The following is a 23,668-nucleotide window of genomic DNA, read 5'->3' as shown; positions in this document are numbered from 1 at the left end:
TCTCTCTCTCTCTCTCTCTCTCTCTCTCTCTCTCTCTCTCTCTCTCTAGTCAGTTCTTTCGCTTACGCTTAGACGATGTATGGCCCAATTATCCAAAGAAGGGCAGAGTGAAAGTATGAAAAGTATGGAAAAATCGCTGACACCGAACGCCGACTACTTTCACTATTTCATCTTTTAGATTGAAACGTGAGTTAAACGCTACGATCGCTCGATATAATTGTCTGTGTTTAACTGTTTTGATAATATATACATTGCTTGCTAATTATACGCGAAATATTAATAGCCGCATTCGAGAAACTTGGATTATTTCAAGCGCGGGTGATTGTACTCGGAAAAATTCATTGAATTGCGCCCATTAACCATTCGCGTTAGCTGATTTTCAAATTAATGGTCTTAGAGAGGGATTTTCGTCTGGATAGTAAATAAAAATCAATTTTTTTGATCAACAGTAATAAAGTTGAAGCCCTTTATATGAATTTAAAAAAGTGCGAAACGCATTTTTCTCAAAACTAGATTTTTCCAACTGGTACCCACGACTTGAGCATTGCGTTGTTTTTCAGTGAACTACAATCAAGTACAGATATTTATTTAAACAATTTTTACAGCACTTTAAAGTTGACAAAATTGTAAAAAAAAAAGCGGTAGCTAGTTTTCACAAAGAAAAATCCGAAAAATCACGCGTTTAAACTGGAATTTTCCCTTGAACCCAACGTTAGATAGGATGTCATAGACGGCAATCGTTCGCAACGGTACCCGTATGAGAGTTGAAATATTTGAACACCTCAACGAACGTATCCTTGAACGTCTCTTCGCATAACGTTCGTGGGTGACCCGTTGACCATGGAAGATTTTCGTTAAGCGTGCGTCGGCTTCTCATCCGACGAGTAAGTTTCTCTTCCCTCGTTTCTCTCGGCGCGCTTAACCTCGAATTCGGAGAGACGAGACGTTGCCCACGTGTACGTGAGCGCCGAGTACCGAGAAGCATGAGTAACAAGAGCTCCGGTACAAACGGTAGCTCGAGTTCTCAGAAGAAGCCTTTTTAACTGGAATCCTTAGCCGGGCAAATCCTTAGCCGGGCAAATCCTTTTGCCATCTTCGATTCTCGATCGCGCCAGCGTTTTACTTTTCGCATCTTCGATATTCTTCTTCGTGCGACGCTTTCATCATTCTCGGTTCTATTGGGTTGTCCGGAAAGTCCATGCCGATTTTTGATAAATGGTGCAGGTCTGAATATGTCGAAATGGCTGAAAACAAATAATACATATATATATATATATATATCAATTTTGTGTTGACATACGTCTTACTAATTTTCTTCAATATTAACACTTTTAAAAATAAAATCATGTCGAATATCGATATCTTAGTTTACGCAACTGGAAGTTACGAGCAGAAAAATTGTAAAATGTTATACCTTTTTTTTTACCAACAACTTTACTTTATATACCAACAAAAAAATCGGCATTGTTCAGTGGTTGGATCAAGCAGCGTCTTGCGAGTGAATTAATCGTCTCCGGGAACATTTTGAATTGTTTACGTTCTTAACATTTCCTTGTTGCGATAAATTCCGCGAGGACGATAGTTTTTTGCCAAACAGCGATTACGTGTTATTTACTACTTACACGCGATGCGTTGATCCCACTCGTACTTTGGATAGAGCCTAAACGCACGACGTTTCGAATTTCTCGAGATACACCTAGTCATCGTTGACAGATAATTTGGTAATTGGTATGACTCATCGGTCGTGTCAATGGTGATGATGGTAACGCGTTTTAATGAATCATATCTCAGAACACGCAATAAAAGAGCAACAATTGGTCGGCAGGTGTCGTCGCGATCAGTTGTGAATAATTTTGTTGCGTTGTTTTTCTGTAGAAATGTGTTTTCATAGAGCGAAAAGTGGTTTTATCAATTCGATTATTCCGATTGTATAACTTCGAGCATTCCAGTGAGGGAATAACAAGAAGAATTAATAAGACAATTAAATGCGAAATGCTTGAAGAATTTCATAAATAAATTCTTTCTTTAATATTCTTATCTTTTCTATCTTCCGGCATTTGTAATCTGAAATGATATAAGCAATGAAAGTTTAGATTGTGTTTTTTTCTATTTTAAGCAAAATAATTGTACAAGGGATTTGACAAATCTAAATTATTTATTTATAAACATTTTAATAAGTAAGCTTATTAAATATATAATTTAAAATTATATACCTTGAAAGAGGTGATTCGGGAGGTGATTTGAAACAACTTTTTCCTTAGCGAAAATGTTGTCCGAGGCTTCGTTATGGAGATATTAACGGAAAACACTGACCAATCAGAGCGCGTGGATACCGTTGAGCGGCTGTGGTAGCGAAGACTACGCGCTAGGCGACTGCGCTCATTGGCTACCGCGAGCGCTCCAACGGCATCCTCGCGCTCTGATTGGTCAGTGTTTTCGCTTAATATCTCCTCAACGAAGCCTCGGACAACAATTTCGTTGAGGAAAAAGTTGTTTCAAATCACCTCCCGAACCACCCCTTTCAACATGTTACAACATTTTCCGGGGACACCCTATATATAGTCCCTGTATATAGTCCTATAAATATTCATACCCTCTATGTCTATCCACGAAATTCATCTAAAATAAATTTATAATGAAAGATTTATTTGCAAACGACAAATCTATCATTCGGTATATAGTTTATTTAGGTACATATTTATACCGAAATATTTATTTGTAGGTAACAAATCCGTCATTTAATTTGGACAGATTTCTTGAATAGATGTAGAGGGTACGATCGCTTACGGGACTGATCGTATGCATGCATTAAACGATCGCCACTTCGCGTCTAATTTTGCGAAATGATATATAGAATTCGGGGCCACTGGCTGCCGCTATCACCTTTTCGAAACGCAACGTAACAGCGCGTTTGTAACGGGCGCTAATAATAGCGCGACGTGGGAAATTCTCTGGCCTTAAATCAAGCCCACACGTCGCGCGACAGATTGCTACTCAACGCCGGCAACGATGAGACGCGCATCGTCATAAGCCGATAATTCAGTGTACAAGATTAGCGAGGTCTCTGCGAGAGCCTCCTTTTCCGATTCGTCGGCGAAATCTAATTTACGGAGTTCCTGATCCACCAATTTTCGACCTCGTCGTCCGTATCGTTAGCGTTCGATTTTTGCACCGAGGGCTACTAATCTCGCTAATACAGATTACACCTACGCTCGGTCTTCGAACTGACGACACCGAGACCAAATTTGTTACGTTTCAACCTTAATTATAGGTCTCCAACGGGATGAATAAAATCGATCACGGAAATCGCGTATCGATAATACGTGAAGTATATAAGAATGGAACTTGATTTAATCGATTTTATTTTTACATAAATTATTTTGTGTAAATTCGATGTTAGAAATATCCTTTCAAAAGATTTCATTTATTAATGATATAAAATAACAATAATCATAATAATAATAAGTTTATGTATATATATCAAATTTTTTTTTTTAAATTGATTTGTTTGGTATCGCATGTACCCCTTTTTGAGTATTAGCGACTATACTTAGTCAATGGTCAAGATTCTAAATCAGAAATTTTATTATTTTATATTATTCTTATTTAATATATATATATATATTTTTTTTTTTTTTTCTTCAGATCCATAAAATTTATTGCGGACAGGAGCGTTAGGTTGTTCGCAAAGATGTCGAATAAGAGTCGGTTTCATGGTTTCGTAATATGAATGAATTATCATAAAAATTATTTATAACTTAAGTGTTCTATTTCAGTTGACCTGCCTTCTACATTAATTAGTTACATGACCGCTACCATGCGGTACACCACTTGAGTACATTCCGTTACGCGAGAGTAAATATTAAACGTGCGACCAGGTGTTTATTATTATTGCGTTTCTATTCCGCTCGGTATTAACAGTGTTGTTACTTTTCAGAAATATTCATACGTACTCCGTTCCACTTTTTTGCAAGTTTCACATCTTTGCCGAACTCCCAAAGTAGAATAAAATTTCTGTTTGTTGATACACATGTTGCAACCTACGTTTTGAAACAATTTATACTTTAGAAATTTTTAATCAATATACATTGCTTCGTTGTTTTTAATTTAAACATTTTATAATGTAGCATAACTACTGTCGCCGTTTACCAAAAAAATATCCCAAAACAAATGCGAAACGTAATGCTATTTTATAACGTACTACTACTATTAGTATTTAATACTTTTATTAATATTTGATTTCTTTTATCGAGTAGCATTTAAATTCATTTAAATTTATTAAAGTATCTTTATTATTTGGTTTTCTGGTAAAGTTATCTTATTCCAAATGAAAAACATGGGAGAATGTAATTTTTTCAGTAGATTTTCATATCACAAAAAATAGTAATTTCATTCCGCGGCACAGTGAGAATCGAGAAAAATTGCATTCGATCATTTCGCAGCTCTCTCTTAATCTCAGCATCTCTCGTCGACTTCGATTCACATCGTTCATTTCCTCGAGATTTTTCTTCCTCTATTTCTATTTTTAGATTCGCTATCTCGCGGTCGATTACTATTCGCGCGAAACGCACGAATAATAATTTCGAAAATTTACGAGTAATTATCCAAATGTACGAATATTTTCTATACTTTTCTATACTCGAGACTACGTAATCAAACATTTATCGTGGTATTTATTTCTGCAACTTCGTCACAATTCATGAATTTCATTTAAATTTATTTTCATAGATGCTTGACATTCAGAGTTCATTTCTTTAGTTCTCCAATAGAAAGCATCGACGTGGCAATCAACGCGTTCAATTAGAACTATAAATGTACGAGCGTGAAAGAACAGAATTATTAATTCCTACACTTAATATTTTCGTTTCGAATGGAAAACAGGAAAAATATTTCGTTCGGTCCGTATTTAAAGTTCTAATCTCCACTCGACGACAACAGTAGATAAAGTTGTTTTGTCGTTTTATTCGTGATTGGAAATCCTGATCCAGATAAGGGTTTTGCCCGACGTCTGCGCATTTTCACGACCACGTTTTTTCCGGTCGCGCCTGGTCTCGCTGAGTCGTTAGTCAGACTTCTCGCAGAGGCCAGGGATTTCCTCGAAGAGAGCCGACGGAGGAACGCGGCGGCGGCGGCGGCGGATGATTTCATTAAATGACGCAACGGTACATATCGAAGCCGGTCATTCCTGTGAACGGGGATACCGTATTCCGTTATCCGAGTCACATGTACGAGATTCCCGCGTCCGGCTGTTCTTGCCTGTCCCTTCTTTCGTTTCCCTTCGCGCACGTGTACGTGAGATATCTTCACCGTGTTCTCTTTGTTCCCGTCCTTTCTTATGTGTGCCTCGAGCGAGTACGCGCGACGTATCGACATTGCCGACCTCTGTTTCCCTCTGACCGACCGAGAAACAAGACCATCGGTGACCGATTAACTTCGTTTCGTCGCAGAAGAAACTCTTAACCGAACGCTATGGACTCGCGACAGGGACGAGGTAAATCATCTTTCTCCACGCAATTAACACTAAACTTACTGGTTTTTATCAGGGAATTTAATCGCGACCATTTTGAAATTTCAATATTTTTTAATAATATCTTGAATTTATTTTAATCGTGAAATTTTTCAGTAATTATTTTAACTAATGCACTTTCGATGTAGAATAATCAATAGTGGGGGATAAATAATTAATTTTATTAGTTGTTAACTTTGGATTATTTTTCGATTTCTTACAATGACGATTACTATTATCTTATATCTCAGAAATTGAACCACTGACATTTGTTTAAATCGTAACGTTTCTAACATTTTACCGGCATGTATCTATCTTACCATAAGGGGTCATTTGACCTTTTGTGAAATGTCGGTGATTTTTAGCAACAAATTCTCAATTTATTAAAGGGAATAATTCACAACGTAACTTCTGATTTTTCATAAAGTAAAAGAATCAATTTTTGTCATTTCTTTTTTATAAAGGAAAATTTAATCAATTTTTTAACTTTGAGAATAATTTCGGTATCTTTTAAAGTAGATTCGAAATTGAATTTTTTGAAAGTGCTTCAAGAATAAATATCAATTTTCACAATTCCTTGTGTGTTTTTCTACAAGGACAAACATACATTCCACAATAATTTCGTTCAAACTTTTGAGTTCATACCTTAGATAGTCGAATAAAGTAATCGTATATAGAGTTTGAAAGCGATTGGTCAATTAGCTTTCGAGATATCATCCTCACGAACTGAACAAATATCGTTTAAAAAAATGCGCCATATCTCGTGCGTGAAACGAATTACAAACTTAAATACGTCATTGTTAGTTACTCGTTCGAATGATAAGTTAAGAGATTAATACGAGTATTTATATCGAGGACACGATTTAAAGTAATCTGTTGAGATTATCCGGGAAGATTGCATTTAACGCAACTCCGGTGGCGCGCGCGTGTACTTCTGACGTAATTGCAAAGATTGTTTCCCATCCACGTGGCACGTCATCTTAATCGATCGCGGAAGTGCACCGCAACGATGGGGAATACTCTGCTGGTCTCGAGGAAAAAGTAAAATAAATACGAGCGTAGCAGAAAGTGTCGTTGTTGCGAAATTGTTAATATCTTCTTTTAAACGATCGTATATTCGAAGCTCTGCGCGACGGGATGGTAATTGAAATCGAGCTGAATATTTTCCTTCGTGGTTATCGAGATCTCGCGGTCGAAACTTTCCCGCCGTTGAAAGTTCCATCCACCGTCGCGTCGTAAAAATAATTCCGCTCGGATGGGAAAAAAAGAACGATACACCCGATGACCGTCGGTGACGACCGCGCGAGGAATCACTTCGGAATACGAGCTTTACGGTCCTTGAAATCGTCTGTCGTTTCGGGCTATATATAGAGTGCAATACGTTTTTCGGAACGAACGTGTATATTTTATTGCGACAGACGAACCGGAGAGAAAAGAAAGCGACCCTTTCCGTGACGCGTTTGGCGAAAGTTGTGTGTAAACAGAAGAAAGAAGGAGCGATAAATGGTTCACTTTTATTGTCCCTCGATTATTATTATTATTATTACACGTAAGGCCGATCGCACACGGCGCAACCGATCAGTTTCAAACCACTTTGAAATTAGTTGCATGCGACCGTGGATCTAGGTACGACAAAGATAGTGGAGTAAGTGAAACAAAGAGCGCAAACGGTTTGCAACACCAATGTCAAATCGCTTGCGCCGTGTGCGATCGGCTCGAGTGTTTTTGCGGGGCGGGAGGGAGGCTTTAAAATAAATATATTTAAAAAGTCAACTTTTGGAATTTTCCGATAAATCAGAGCTCAAAATACGCAGAAAATATTTACCGATTCGTAAATATGTACGAAAAATCTGAAAAACGGTTTTTCTTATCGTGATTTTGAGGCTTGAGTATTCCTCTGATCAGTGTCTCCTTTTTTTTTTTCTCTTTTCTTTTTTGTAACTGTAAATTTAGAAAGCAGACGTTTCTCGTGCCTACAAAGCGGATAATGCGTTGACATTATGAATCTTATGTGCAGACAAAAATTCATACACGTTAATTCATACGTCCGTGGCAAGCTTTCACTTTCGTGTTTTTCGAACAATTAACCGAGCAGCACTCGCAACGATCTTCATCCTCGTTCGCTTTTGTTTCAGTAATTAATCGAATTCTCTTGTTTTATATATCTCCTTGCTTCGACCATGTTCCACCATCTTATCCATCGATTTCGAGAAACAAATCATTTCCTTTTTTACTGGAATAAAGTTTTTTTTTTTATACTGCAAACTTTGATGTGGATGAAACCGCGTGGGTTTATTGAACATCGAAATATAATAAACCGAGTGATACGATACTCCAAAAATTTAACAAATTTAACGCGGTGATTCAGAGATGTCTAGAGATAGAAGAAAAATGTTACAAGAATAATATTCATAATTTTTCACGAATGGCAAAAATTGTTATAACTAAACTGTGGATTTTATGCATTTATGACGTAAATAACCAAAAGGTATATACACGTATGCAAAATAAAATAACAATAATATTATAATAATTGTAGAATATATTCAACATACATTATGTATATTTTATACGTGTTCTTCTATATTATTGTACTTTTATGAATTCATAAAATCCGTAGTCTAGTTGTAACTTTTATCTTCTGATTCTGACTGTTTTCGAATTAGCACTCGGAGGGTGAAAGTTTGGAGGGTGCTTTTACCCCTTAAGTTCAAGTCACAAAAGATAAACGAAACACGTATACGTTACTTTCGAATGTTCTAAAACTATACAAAGTTTCATCCGCATCGAAACCAGGCCGTTTGTGCAGTCCTCGTGAGACCAATGGTCCCTTCTCAGTTGACAATGAAACGAACAAGTGGACTTTCCCAATGGGTCCATCGTTATGCAAACGAGCTTTTGCATATCGATGAAGTTTGCAATTCCTAAGGTAATGGTTGTACAATATTTGAGTGCTTTTGGATACCAATCAAGAAGGAAGGATATTTGTTGTAAAAGTTTCACGCTGTATCCCTATGTAAAAGCTCATTTTAAAAGGGAACGTAGAAGTTTTCTTCATCGGGGGAATCCCCTTGGAAGCGTGTAGTCACTCGCGTCTCGTAAGTCATCGGTTCAAGGTAGAAATATAGCGGTCTCTGGGTCAAGAACGGCTCGGCGATCGATGCAACCGGGAATTTTTTGGCGCATTAAAGTCTATCCCGTAGATTTCTCGCGATATCATTCTCCCTCCTCTCCTCAAACTTCTACTCCGAACTAATTTTTGTATCTCGCATCGCGTCCCTTAGAAAAGAAACTTGCCGAACATCTTTCATCCTCTTTCATCCTAATACAGATCTCCGCGACACCTTAAGAAAACAGTCGAAAGGAAAGAGATTCTTAGAGTTGCATGCGCGTGGTGTGTGACGAAATCCTAACAGTAATAACAGTAGGCCGTCGATTTGTAAGTCTCGCTGCCGGACGATGAACTGACGCATATATGTTTTTGTATGTGACATAAAGATTGCGGCCTGCGGCCGGAAGAGGAGGTCCTGGACCCTGGGGAGACCGATCGGTACGGGTGCAAGGTGAACCGCGAGCCACCGCCGTCGAAGACGCCTGGGAGCAAGAACAAGTCGCCGTCAGCGGCGTCGTCGACGGCTAACGCCGGGACTGGGACGACGTCCGCGGCATCGACGGCGCCGTCGACGAAGGAGGATCGCGCCATCCTGAGTAGGAGACAACGGAAGAACCGCACCAGGGGGCCGCGGGACCAGCGTCGCGAGTTGCGCGACGACGAGCACGAGGACGAGCAACCCGCGCAACAGCAACAACGGCATCGTCGACACCACCTCTGTCGGCCGCAGCACTATCAGAACAGTCCCACGAGAAGTTCGGACCCCAACGGAATACCAGCCGGGACTGGACGGAACGCGTCCAGGAGGAATCAGTCGCAGAACGATTCCCACCGCGAGGAGAGCAAGAACAACAGCGTAGCCGGCAGCGGAGCGAACAACAGCTCCAGAAAATCCCGCGTTATATGCCTCAGCAGCCAGAGGAAGGAACTCCACCATCTCAGCGACGCGGCGCTGGCATCCCTGCTCCGCAGATATACTTTGACCGGGGAGCAGCTGGCTCACCTGGGTTACCCTGTGGAGTGCAGCTACTTTCCAGGTTACGCGGTCATCATCAACCATCATCAGCACCCCATGGGCCACAGAGCGAGGGGATATCATCATCTGGATGCTAACGCGCGGGAATTCGTCCCTGGTAGCGGAACCAGCTCCTGGACGATGGTGGAGAGCGAGGCTGACAGCGGGAATTGCAGCGGGAGCTCTCTGGACAGCTCGGACCTCGAGCAGGAGAGCTCGTCGGACAGCGATAAGAGCTCCGATATAGGTGAGTCGTCCTCGTCTTCGAGCTACGAGGAGAAATCCAGAAGAGACTCGACGCCTGACCCCTACGAGCTAGTGGTGGTCGCGAGAAGGTGCGCCAGGTGCTTCAAGAGCTTCTACGTGAACCGCGAAGACGGCGAGTACATGCACGAAGAGCGGTGCGTCTACCATTGGGGCAAATTGCGTAGCGGGCTGGTGGATGGCTCGCACGGAGACACGTGGGAGTGCTGCAGGAGCCGAGAGACAGCCGGAGGCTGCACCACTGCCAGAATGCACGTGTGGACTGGCCTGGCGCCAGGGTACAACGGCCCGTTCGAGGGCTACGTTCGCACCAGACCCGCCAGAACCGTCCCGAAGGACGGCAACTACGGAGTGTACGCGCTGGACTGCGAAATGTGCTTCACGAGACGAGGCCTGGAGCTCGCCAAGGTCACGGTGGTCGGCATGGACGGGAAAGTGGTCTACGACACCTTGGTGAAGCCCGACGCGGAGGTGATCGACCACAACACCAGATTCAGCGGCATCACCGCGAAGGATCTGTCCAGGGCGACGAAGATGCTCATGGACGTGCAGAAGGACCTGACCAGCTTCGTTCACGCCGAGACCATACTCATAGGCCACGGGTTGGAGAACGATCTCAGGGCGCTTAGGATACTCCACACGACGGTAATCGACACGTGCGTCGCGTTTCCTCACTTCCTCGGCTATCCTTTCCGTAGCAGTCTGAAGACCCTGGCGAGAACCGTGCTGCGAAAAGAGATCCAAGTAACGGAGCACGACTCCGTGGAGGACGCCAGGATCGCGGTGGATCTTATGCTTCGTAGGCTGCAGCACGACCTCTCGTAGGGTCGTCTGCCGGAGGATCACGGTGGACAGAACGAAGAAGGTACTGCTTGGGTAACAGGAGGCGACCGCAGTGAACGAACTGTCGGAGATCTCGAGACGAAATTGTTGAAAACTGTGCGCGGATGGAATCTCTGTAAGGGTTCTGGGACGCTGAAACGCTAGCGTCGCTTTCGTCGAGCCTGCGATCAACGCGCGGTGTCGCGAGGTCTTTCTTTTCTCTCTCTCTCTCTCTCTCTCTCTCTCTCTCTCTCTCTCTCCGTTTCGTCGTCGACGGAAAGGCGCTAACGAGAATAGATCTCCTGGGATGGGCCACGCTGATCCGCGCGCAACTCCTCCCGTCAGTGTTCAGTTCCAAGTGAAGTCTGTGATACGTTACATATACAGAAAGAAAACTACACGTAGCACCCGCGCTCCCTGTGCGTGCACGCGTCGTCCTGACGCCAGGGATGCACGCTCGTTACTCGCACAGATGGACTTTAGACACACATACACAATTCATGCGTCCGGTCTGCGGTTATGAATTTGGTCTACATGGCGCGCCGTTGCCGAGGAAAAGGTTTGGCTCGATTCCGTATGTATGCTCGAATATCTTCTCGAAAAATTACGTTAGGGCGTGGCCGCAAAATATGATAGATCCTGCGTAAGAGGCGCCAGTTAGGGTTGATATCAGGTCGTTTCGTACAGCACTGGATAACGATATAAAAAGGAATTAATTCGACCATAGATAGATACGAAACGCATCGAAAATACGCGACCGAGTAACTTGAGGACTTTCTGTGGTACGGTTTAGGTGGCCGAGCACGGATGGTCGTTCATCCTGAATCAGTAAATCACCGAATACAAAATGATCTCAGTAAGTAGTTCCGATACAGGGGTTAATGTATTATAGACGCTAAAAATGAAATATAGGATTTCTGTATTCGAATCAGGTGTATCCGTCCGCGAGACGTTTTCCTCGACAAGCGCGATGCTGTGTATGCTACGCTCGTGTTACTGTCATCCACGTCTCACACTTTCATGGATCATACATTTGTACCTGTGTATATATATGTATATATATGTATATGTATATATATATATATATACATGTAGAACATATACGTGTATATATATTTACACGTGTAAATATAAATAAATAAATATGTTTATTTATTTATATATATATATATGTAAATATACATATGTACACGTGTGTATACATTTATATAAATATGTACGTACGCGCCTCTATACCTTACGACCTCTCTCATGCATATTTCATCCCGCGTTGTTTTTTCGTACACGTACAGCGAGAGGAGGACACGCGGCGTCATTGATCCTGGTAAGTGTCTCGGTCTTCCACGATGACGGTTTGCATTTAAATTCTCCTCGAAAACGACGTCTAGAAAATTCGCTGTTAAACGAGGACACACGGATCGAGAAATTATTCGGAATTAATGCGTTTGTTCTTTTTTTTTTCTTTCTGTCTTTTTTATCGTTCCTTTTCGTTTTTGGACGAGACGGTTAAAATCCCCGTCCAAATGAATATTTAGCGCAACGAGCAAAAGATGAATAACCAGTTGTATATTAGTAGATTGTATACTAGTGAACACTGAAATGTGTTTTTTTTTTTTGTATTACATTATTGACTTTTCAAAACAGTCGACGAACATATTTTTGTAGGTCTCCAACGGAAATGCAATTTTTTTTCTGCGATTTTTATTGTCACTTTTTTCGAGTACACGCAAGCGAAATCAGTTTTTATTTCTAAATCGATCTTGACGTACAAATATGCTGTCTAAAAAAAATATTGTGATTGGAAATAACGGTTCTTTTAATGTAAAATTAAAGATACACGTACAGTCAGTCTCGTAAGTACGCGTACCCTGTACGTGTCTAAATCGAATGCTGGGTTTGATGTTCCCAAGTAAATGTATCATTATAAACATTTACGTGAATAAACTTCGCACTGGTATATGTCTGTAATAAAAAATTTACTCGGAAACGTCAACACCTATCATTTAATTAAGCCAAATTTCACGATAAACACGCAGAGTACGAATACTTACGGGCACGACCATCGATATCTCTCAAGAACAACTGTACTCGATTCGATGTTCGAGTAAAATATTCGAATAAAATTCCGCGTATCTCCTCCGATCGCACGAAACGAGGCGAATCTTCGCGAAAGCGTGTCCTCTCGCTGCGCGTGATCCGTCGTATATTTTCAAGAGTGTGTATATATTTATCGTTCCGCACGTGCGACTTTGCTCGCATAAGGTCGTATCGATTTCTGTTTTCATTCTGGTTTCCCGCGAAGCCGAAGGGACGTGCGCGTCCGCGGAGTAGAGAATTTTATAATCGAACGACAATCGACCGCGGTACACGGTGCCAACGAAGCTCTCGCGTTCCCGTACGTGTCCTCGCGCGTAAATCATAAACCCGACAAGAGATGCCTAAGAACCGCCCGTCCGGTTTCCCCTCACGCGCAACACGCAGATGATATTCCGTGATTTTATACTTTATTACCGACGTTAGTGACGCCCCGTGTACCCGTTTGTTGCATCGAAACGACACACGTTAGAATAAATAAAGCGCGACGCGGTCGCGAGCGTTCCAACGACAGGAAATTTTTGTTTCCACGCGCTGAACTCTACTGATACTGGAACGCGCGCTCGCCACAAGAAAGCCGTGCGCGACACGGCTGGAGAAATATAGCATTTCGTAGACACTTTACGCGGAACCTGTTCTCTAAAAGTTCTCTAAATCGCGTGCACGTCAGTTTCATGTATCGTCGTAATCAAAAGTTACTTCGGCGTTCCACTGTTATCTGGAAACATAGAGACATTAGAGTAGAGGTACCGCAGCTGAGAAGAGAAAGAAAACCACGGTACCCTGTCTGTTTTATCTACCAGTGCGTGCATACAAGAGCATAATAATAGAATATTTCCTTGCCAACGTTAACTGTTCGATTCACTCAACTATTAATTACTTTACTGTAATATTTTATCGTTGCTAGTGTTGTGTCACATATAAATCGTTATAAACTCATAATATACAAAGCTAACTCAACAGCGAACAAGCTAACTCAATAGTCTAACGCGTACGTTAGTAAAGACAGAGATAAAGAGGGTATCGCGGTTTCCCCTTTCTTCGTAACGGTAGGACAGTGTTCTACTTACAGGTAGGCCTATAAAGCGACATTTCGACACTCGCGTTACTTCGTTTCTAGAAAGGATACAATAGACGAAACTGTCCGCCAATGTGCCCCATTTTTCGTCAGCCTAGGGCCCGTTCCAGTATTAATATATTAGGTCCGTCCCATAAGTTCGTGGCGAAGACTGTGTCGAAATTCAATGAAAAACCACAGAAATTTTCTAGTAACGGTATAATGACCATGTGAGAGAGGTGAGAAACTATTGTGAAACGAGACAGATTATCTTTTCTTGCGACACTTGAGAGTACGTTTAACGTATTAATTTGAGGAATAGAAGTATAAATGGCACGAACTTTTAGAACGACCTGATAGTTTAGTATTTCCACGTTGGATGACCGTGCGCGGTACGGAGATGCCAACATCGAGGTATACGTGCATCGAGCTGAATTTTTACTTAATTTTATCTCTGCCAACGATTACTTTTCTCCTTATTTTTCCTCGTTCTATATTTCTCTTTATTTATATCGTTACTCGCCAGCGAAACACTACCCGTAAACATTGCCTCATTCCCAGCGGCGTAACTAGCAATCCCAGGGTCCCCGTGCCGAAGTATCGAGGTTAGGTTAGGAGCAGTATTCGCGCATTCGTCCATTGAAAAGTCGAAAGAAATAAATATACGGCACAGACCCGTTCGCAATCTCTAAATCTTACATAACCGTAGAAAAATGTAAAAAGAAAGTAACCAACAGCAAAGCAATGTTTATAAGGTTGAATTACATTTCTTTTACGATATATTTTTACTAAGACGATCGCCAGGCTTTCCCATATTCATTATTTATTCCAGAATTCACGTTTGTCTAAACGCGAGTTAAATGAAATAATTTGGAATGAAATGTTGGTTCTCGAAATGTTGGTTCTCGAAATGTTGGTTCTCGAAATGTTGGAAAATCGGTGACGCGCGGGATTCTAGATACGCCACTGGTCGTTCTCGTGTCCACGTCCATCTTGACTTGTACATATCCTTTAACGTTTCTCTGTCTCGTTGCGATCGAACGAGAGGAACTTGAGTTTGTTTCACCCTCGAATCCGAGAAAATTATTCATTCATTCACCCGCATACGAATCATATCAGAAAAACACTCGATACGAAAGCAATATATTCATCGCTTTGTAAATAGCATAGTATTTATTCAAACGCATCGCGAGACAAAGTACCTGTGCGCGTCCTCCTTCGCGGAGGACGTTCCGAGCAGAGATGGGCAAACATTTCATCTAGCCAAGGAATTCTGACTAGATGCAATTTTTTTAATGTAGATAAGAAATTTCGAACAATTACAATTAAAACGAGAACTGTGAAACCAACTATCCCATCGCGAATAAATGAGTAAGATTTTGCCCGTCCCTGAGATCGATTCGAACGATCCGCTCATGCGAGGGTACGGTCATTTTTGTATTCTTCATTTTCTTCTAACGAAAATTGTACAGTCAATCCGCCTATAACACGGTTGATCCGTGTAGCATCGAAGACACGTGTCGTGTTAACGCATGGGCACGTTAGGACAACTTGGCTCGCAAACTCAGGGGCCCCGTGCTAATTTGTACAACGCTGAACACAATTGTCGCTAATATTTCTCGTTGCCTCCTATGCTAGGTCTTGAATTATTTTTTTTTTCTTCTTAGTCCGCGATACCTAAACGAAGTAAATTTAATATGCATTGATATGCCAGAGCTTCGCAATCCTGTAAAGACGACTCTGTCGAAGATGCGTGAAGCGAAATCATAAACTAATACAAGTAACGGGAATCCGTTGTATCCATACCATGTTGCATCAACATCGAATATAAAGTATGCGAGAAAGAGTTTGAACAAAACCTAAAAATAATACACACCCACAGAATTTATTTGAACTATTTTTAATGATTTTTTGAATTTAAACGTTGAACTAAAAACGAAGTCAAACAGTTATTCGAAAATTGTATAAAACTATAGAAATACAAATTGCAACAACGTCAGGTACTTATTAGTAGACCGCGGATTTTTATGCATATATAGGAGATTTTAATGCGAAGGAAACAACAAAATGCAGCGATATAAAAAAATATCGAAAGTAAAATTTATTTTATAATAATACATACAGAGTTAAATGAACTCCTGTTTAGGTTTCATTTTCCTAGGCCTTTTTTTTTTTTTTCAAAGATATTATTTCGCACAAAGATCCGCTGTCTGCTTCGTTAGAAAGCAAACGTGGTACACTCCGTCCAACGTTTACGAAACCGTTATGGTGTTCTAAGAGGACTGTCATAATTTTTTCACCGTGTTATAAGAAGGTTTGACTGTAATTGTAACTCTTTCGACCCTATTGGGACATATACGCCCCAGAGAATGTATGAAATTCATGATTGAGATTTCCAGGAATATGTTTAAAAAAAAAAATGAACATCATTTCCGCTAAAGCAATCTGTCTCTTTTTATCTAGCTTTTGATTCATAGTCAAGTTTCATAACAAGTTTAAGACCAATTAATTTCTAAAAGTGAAACCAGTCGAATTCGAACGTAAAACAGCCCAGTCTGGTCGAAAGGGTTAAAAAGATTTGTTCGCGTAATTGGAAGGATAAGAACGCGCCATTGTCGAGTTTCTCAGAAAGCACGCGTCTCGAAATAACCGCGGGTTCGAGTCTCCGGGAGGGCTTTGTGTATTAATCATTTCGATCGGTGGACTCCAACCTTCGACTCACCTCGAGGTGTGTAATAAATTTTCAGCGTTGCTCGTTCGACTTTTCTACCGCCTCGTTCGGGGACTCGTCGAGCATTTCGTTCCGTTTTCTGACCGTCGCGTCGGATGAAGTTTCTTGATGAATCATCAGCCTTGGGGCAGCCTCGTTTAGGTACACTCCGGATGAAATTCGAATAGTCTGTGTCACGCAGAAACCTGTGTACCGTCATTTCGTTACTATTGTGGTTTGGACTGAAAAAGAAAAAAAAAAAAAGCGTGCCGAGAGTCTCCTTCGGTGGCATATCTTTCAATGGCATCGAAATAAAAGAGGGACGGAAAAAGAATCGTAATTCATTTGTAAAGCGAATCCCCCGCGAGTCAGAACGTCCCTGAGACGAAACAATGCGAGAAGCGAGTGCGAGGCGTATAACGAACTCCCTTGTTTCGTCCATCCACACCCCTTTTTTTTTTTCCGTTCCCCTCTTCTCCGTATGTAAACAGAGACACCGGGTAAGACATCGTCGCCTTTGTCCTCGACGATCAAAACAATACGAGCGCCGATACGAATCGACGATGCGTAAAAGAAAGCGATACCGTAAAATAGGAGTTACTTTGCACCTATTTGGTATCCTTCCACCGAGTCCGTCATGGATGGATCAATGAAAGTCGAAACTAAATTATACACAGTCAGACCTGGGCGTATTTTAAGCGAAATTAAAACGAGAAATAACTATTTGAAATAATTTATCTCGGTCGGTTATTTTCAATATCGTTATTCGAATGTATAAATAACAGCTACTTCGATGTTTGGTTATTTTTGTGTTTCAAATTTGACGAAAGGAATGATCCTCGTAATAATATGCAACGATAGGAATTTATTTTACGTAATATTTACAGCAACTTCGAGTAAAATTCTTTCTCTAGAGAGTGATACTTTAGGAAAACGTTTCTTAATATCGATCAGTTTTATTTCGACAAAATGCTAACGTGTTTATTTCTTATTAAATTTGGATGACAAAGAGGAGAACGGTTTCGCAATTATTTCAAATAATTATGAAGTAAAATAACGTGTTACTTGAAATGATGTTTAAAACAATGTTATTTTATATATATCTTCAGGTCTGTACGTAGTATTGCATTCTGATATTAGGATTAATTGATTTTGTACACGATATCATGTATAATTACTTTTGCTACGTCCAATTCAAGATGTTTCGATTGGACATAGCGAACCCGTTAATTATCGATACGAATGAATAAATAAACGATTTTACACGACGCCTGTTATAAACGTCACCGTTATAAACTGTTTTCACCTGCTCGTTTTCCCATCTAAATCGCTCCTTACCCAGACCTAACTCACAAGAAGGAGGTCCCCAAGGGTGGCGTTGATTTTTTAATTACCTTTTGCATCTCACAAACTATAAACTGTTCGCCCTCAAAAGCTGTATACCGTTAGCTTTAGTTTTGTATTTATCTACCACAAAGCAAAAGCTGATCAAGAAGGCAATGTCACGCTCGGGGACCTCTTCTTGTCAGACGTAGCCGAGAGATGGATTAATTAATTTTGTTCAGGTTCTCCGGGCAAAGATACGTCGTAGGTGCAAAGTAAGCCGATTTTAGAGCACTGCTCGCGAGGAAAATATCCAACGTCTTCAATCGGGTTTCGTTCGAATATCCTTGCGTCGAGCCTTGGCCGACAATTCGATAGAACGACCGCCCGAAATGGTAGGTCTGCACTTGTAACGGAACACTGTTTACGAGCAGCGTAGACGGGACATCGGTAACGTGTACTGGAAAGAAAAAAGAAATTGTAATACGACACGGTTGAAGGAACCTTGGAATACTTAAAGTACTCGACGCAGTAAATCAACCAGAAATAATATTTCTGTAAATTTTATTTCGTTAGAACTCGAAGTGTCGATAAAATAATTGTCGAAGGGGTAAGGGTGATCCGATTTTCAAATCTCAAATTAGAAATCTCGTGTTGGAAGTCGACCTAAGCTTTAGCATTTCTGGCAATGGAATGCTTAGGAAGCATCCCGATTTGCTGGTAGATACCAGTAAAAAAAGGCCCCGAGTACAAATGGTTAATTGAAACGAATGAAATCGTTGGCGGGCTTTCCTTAGTTGTAGCCACCGACAACGCGCGGGAACGTTACGAGTTATGGTCGCGGCGGATGAGTTACGAACGTGCCCGACGTTCTGTTACAAGCGTGGACTAACCGCCTAACCTTCCTCGACGACACGCGTCCGTAGACTTTCCAAACGCTTCTTCTGTTATTTCCGTCGCTTGAAAGCGCGCTCGCGTTCGCGGTTACGTAAGCGTAGCCTCGTAGCGATCGATGGATAGAGAAGACGTTCGGTCCGACACGATTTACCGCGTCGATCATTTCTGCTTCGCGATAGATCGTTTCGGAGACCGGGCGAATTCTTCTTCGTCGATGACCGCATCGCGTTGTTGATACATTTGCTGGCCACGTACAATTGTTGGACGAGGTATAGCGAGCTCGTACGAGCGAATAAGTGTCCAACCGTTCGGGGTGCGTTGCTTGGACGAAACGTAATCCACGATTAACGCTTGGTTGAGATAATCGTGATCAATGGATGACGGAGTGATCGGAGCGAACGAATAATCAATGGTCGCGATTAATAATTAGTATCAGTCATCGCGGTTAATGGGTCACGAGTTATTGGTAGTAAGGATTAATGAATCATCTCTAACGATTAACCTTTGAATTGTCATTAAACTAAATTAATGAAAATTAATTTATAATGAAAATAAAATTATTTAAAATTAATTAACGAATCATAGAATCTTTAAGATAAAAGTATTGGTAAATATGGAATATAATGTTCGTTAAACGACTGAAATCGGCCATTAGGAGAGATGCAATCATCCGATGCAAGCATAATTACAGGCTCGACAGTTTCCGTGTTTCTTCGTTCTGTTTTGTGGGCCGCTGTTACGCCACACTAAGCGCTAATTGTGGTTATGCAAATCTCGAAAATGGCTGTTTCTGCGCGATTTACATTCTGGTGCGAAATAAAAAATATACAGGCCGCGCGTGAATTATTAACGACGATGATTATGACCATTAAAAATGCACTAATTGGCACACGTTGAAGGATCACGCTCGAACAATCGAATTTTTTCATTTTTTTTAGTGCGATAATCACAACTTCTTCGTGCCAGCGCTTAGACGCTGCGAAGCTCGGCTTTATTTTCGATTTACGTTACTTCGTTCCGTGAAGATTGTAACGAAATTATACCATAAAAAAAAACAAAACAGAATTTTATCGATTGGTTTCGCAACCGTTTTGTCGTGGAATAAAATAAAATTATTATTGCTTAGTATTTACGTGATTTAAACGAACATTTTGTTTCGCGATAAAACAGTTGTGAAACCAATCTATAAAAATTTATATTTTTTTAATTTATTCGTTTTAAATATAACGCTGTCGCCGACTGTCTACATTTTTACCCTGTGTTTCGAACCCACGGCAACAATCGTAATTGTATTTTGCTACATTCGTTTCGAATACGACAAACGTCTTCAATCTCACAGACGTCTAGTTCTTAAGGAGAGAGCTTTCACGAAAGCCCCTCGAGGAAAGTTCGATCGTGTCTCGTCGTGTTCACCGCATGATTGCAACCCCAACTGTTTTCACGAAGTTAGACGATGATCGTCGTGGTTCCATCAAACACAAAGGTCACGTGTTGCGTCACTCTATCTCAAGAGGTCACAGCGTAGCCGTTCGCTTCCGCGATTTCGTACTTTCTCTCTTTGTCTCGCGAATTGACCAACTTTTGTCGCGACCGTTCATGAAATCATTGCAGTCTAACCTAGCACAACCTGTGACCTACGATCTAGCCCTTTCACAGCGACTGAGACGAATATATCTCATAAGGGTGAAAATATCCCTTCGAACAAAATTGCTTAAACGAAAGTTGTACAACATGACAACGTTCCCCAAAATTGCGAACACACACGTTTTCCGCAACGTTTGATAGAAAGATGTAAAATGGGGAGAATATTATTAAAAAAGAAAAAAAAAATAGCGAGCAACTACGACCACTAGGGTCCATGGTTCAATTTCCCGTCAGCCTTGCAAAATATAAAGACAAAGTTACCAACGGAATCTCGATGTTCGAACACAAATAATTAACAAAGCAAGAATAACGCTGGGATAAAGAAAAAATTTAAGCCGTGAATATTTTATATTTGTGTATGATAATTATACTGTTGGGAGTTTAGAAACGTCGAAGGCGAAGAATACAGGAAATTGTATACAACGTTCATTCGCTTGTTTTTTTTCGTTCGCTTATCCGACATTCATCGTTGATATTAAATGTAAGTTTCCGCGGGCTCCTCGGAGACTCCGGTGAAAAGTGGTGCGCGCGCAGGAAGGAAGTCGGCTGGCGCAGGCCAGCGGACGAGATTGTTCACTTCCTAGTCGGCCGTGTAACCGTCAGCGTCGGGGTGAAAAGACCGCAACCGGATTTGCGTACAAAGCGAAAGTGCTGGAAGTGGATACACGATCCTCCGCGATGTACAGTTACAAAAGCATTTATCGAGACGCACGCGATAACCAATAAAACGTGCTGTAATCTTTCTCTTCTTGCGGCATAAGCACGTTTTCCTCGACATCTGACGTCACTTGGTACGAAATAATTTCAATAAAAAAAGTACGTTTGCCATCTTCATTTTACTATTTATAAAGTTTCGAGGGCGAAATTGGAAAATTTCAGGCCTTGGAGTCGCATCCGCCGAAGCGTAACGAATATATTAAAAGCAGAATTATTAGAAAATATTGCTTCTTTGCTTCAATATCCTGGAAAAAAAATCACGCTAGCCTAATCGCCCTGTCCTCGTCTCTCCTGCAATTATCGTATCGCCCTCTCTGTCCTTGTCCCGGAGTTTCCTACTTTTTCCGCGACTGTCGCTCAAGTCAACTCGAAGTTTGGCTCTGGCTTCTGCGCACCCTTAAGCTTTTCCAACCACGTACAAGTGTAAAACAAATATACTGGTTCTGCAATTAGCGCAGAAATGTTTATACGCGAAGCTTTCTTTTGCTTTACGTGATCATTAATCAAATATTATTTATTCGATTCTATCAAATTACAATTGAACTTTTGATATCGATCGATCGATTTCCTGACTCCCGTCTTACGATTGCTTTATCACGATAATCTCGATGATATCGACACATCCGCTCGTAGAATTTCGTCGCATTTGTTTTCATGCAAGCGTTCCACCGACTTACGACGATTATCGAGAGATCGATGGAACGATGAGCTTCAAAATAATTTCCCAGTCGATCGCGTTATTTCGCAACTGGGAGAAAGTACAACGCTCTCTTTAATTGAGGGCTCATCTATCTATGTACATATTCGATGGGTGAATCTAACGAGGCGCTTTCCTTTTTAGAAATGTTTTATGAAAGGCAAATGATAGATTGCCACGAGACTGTATAAACATAAAACACGTAATTTGTGATTATCAGTTCTACGATCAAAAAGAATGTATAACAAAAATAATAATATTAATATTAAATAGATATTAATATTTATACTATAAATAATAAAATTAAAATAAATATTAATAATTAACCTTTTTTTGACCGTAATAATGCACATGAAATGAGAGGTTAGGGCCTGTAACATTCACCAAGATACTTTACGTATTAATTTATACATTGCATAGAAATAACATATTTATTTATTTGTATTTATTCAAAATGTAAAATAAGAATTTAATGTAGAGGTTTCTTTGCGAATGCGTATGCGTGTGAAACATCAACTAATTGGACCAGATATGATCCATCAACCACCATGTACGCAGCGCGCCATCTGTTATCTAGAGGTACGACTAGCATCGATAAAAATATCTTCGAATCTGTTTCCTTTATTAAAATCAAAAACCACTCGTTCAATATTATTCTACCACTCGAAAACTTCTTTAGTCATTCACCCAACGCAAAACTATAATTTCATACGAAATTCTCGCAAACTATGCGGAAAACGATTGCTGTGCATCTGTAAGCCACTGTTGTAAATGTTCATAATATGAGACGGGATACTTGGGTAAACAGTGCAACAATTGCGATAGAATCTCATTGGTCCGTTGCGTCCCTGACCAGGAATGCACGTAAAAAGTCCAATAACAGACATTTTATTAAAAATAATCGCAAAGATTAAAATCATAAAAATGTTGAACACAAGCGAAGCTTTTTTAACATAAAAGAGTAAAATTTGCAGTGATGTAAATATGTATATATATAAGAAAAATTTGATTGCATATCATTTTAAATGGATCTATCAGAAAATTACACAATCCTTATTACATTATTCTTAATTTTTGCATTTGTCACCGCAGTTAACCTATAAAACTACAGCAAAAATTACCATAAATCACCCTTATGTATAAAGTTCTTGGCTTACGTTGTTAAAATTAGTTACCGTGCTCCAGTGGCGTAATTTTCCCTTCGATAAGCTCCTCCCTTGAACCTTGCCTGACAAAGAAGACCCCCATTAATTGACAAGTCGAGATTGTTAGACTAGGCGCACGGGATAGTTGTGTAATCGTGTAATTATTCAGTGGATTTTTTTTTTCTCTCTTATCCCGGGAGCGTACGTATCATGCAGGCCTTGGAGAGCTAGCAAAAAAAAGCGGTCGACCGATTATCTGTCTGGAAAACAACGATAAACGATACGCGCGCGTCCGTCCGAACTTACGAAATTTTGTCAGACGTCCCGAAACGTTGGGTTGTACTTTACTTTCACGGACCTAAAATTTTTAAGTTTTCTTTTTTTTTTAAGGTTATGAAGGTTTTTAAGGTTATGAATTTTGTCTATTACTATAAGAATAATAGTGCGATAATAAGATTTCGATTCTAACACATGAGAATACGAATTTTCCAAATTTTATATGGAGAACTACTGGCAGCCAATTTTTCTACGAATGACTCCTAAAAATAAGGGTGCGCAGAAGCCAGAGCCAAACTTCGAGTTGACTTGAGCGACCGTTGCGGAAAAAGTAGGAAACTGCGGGACAAGGACAGAGAGGGCGATACGATAATTGCAGGAGAGACGAG

At 40.6% G+C, this 23,668-nt stretch overlaps 2 protein-coding genes across 2 annotated transcripts in view; both read left to right on the top strand.

The window, feature by feature from the left end:
* Window positions 1-14,771, top strand: part of LOC128878781 (uncharacterized) — a 29,053-nt gene extending 14,282 nt beyond the window's left edge. The window contains exon 3 of the mRNA XM_054127293.1: window positions 9,005-14,771. Coding sequence (XP_053983268.1) covers window positions 9,005-10,722 — 1,718 coding nt within the window. The 3' untranslated portion in view covers window positions 10,723-14,771. The remainder of the gene's footprint in view (window positions 1-9,004) is intronic.
* Window positions 1-23,668, top strand: part of LOC128878785 (transducin beta-like protein 2) — a 61,157-nt gene that overhangs the window by 23,926 nt on the left and 13,563 nt on the right. The gene's annotated exons all lie outside the window — the stretch shown is intronic.

The sequence above is a fragment of the Hylaeus volcanicus genome, chromosome 6, assembly GCF_026283585.1.
Source record: "Hylaeus volcanicus isolate JK05 chromosome 6, UHH_iyHylVolc1.0_haploid, whole genome shotgun sequence".
Taxonomy (NCBI): domain Eukaryota; kingdom Metazoa; phylum Arthropoda; class Insecta; order Hymenoptera; family Colletidae; genus Hylaeus; species Hylaeus volcanicus.
Note: the sequence above shows the minus strand (reverse complement) of the source record. Positions and strands in the feature narration are given on the sequence as shown.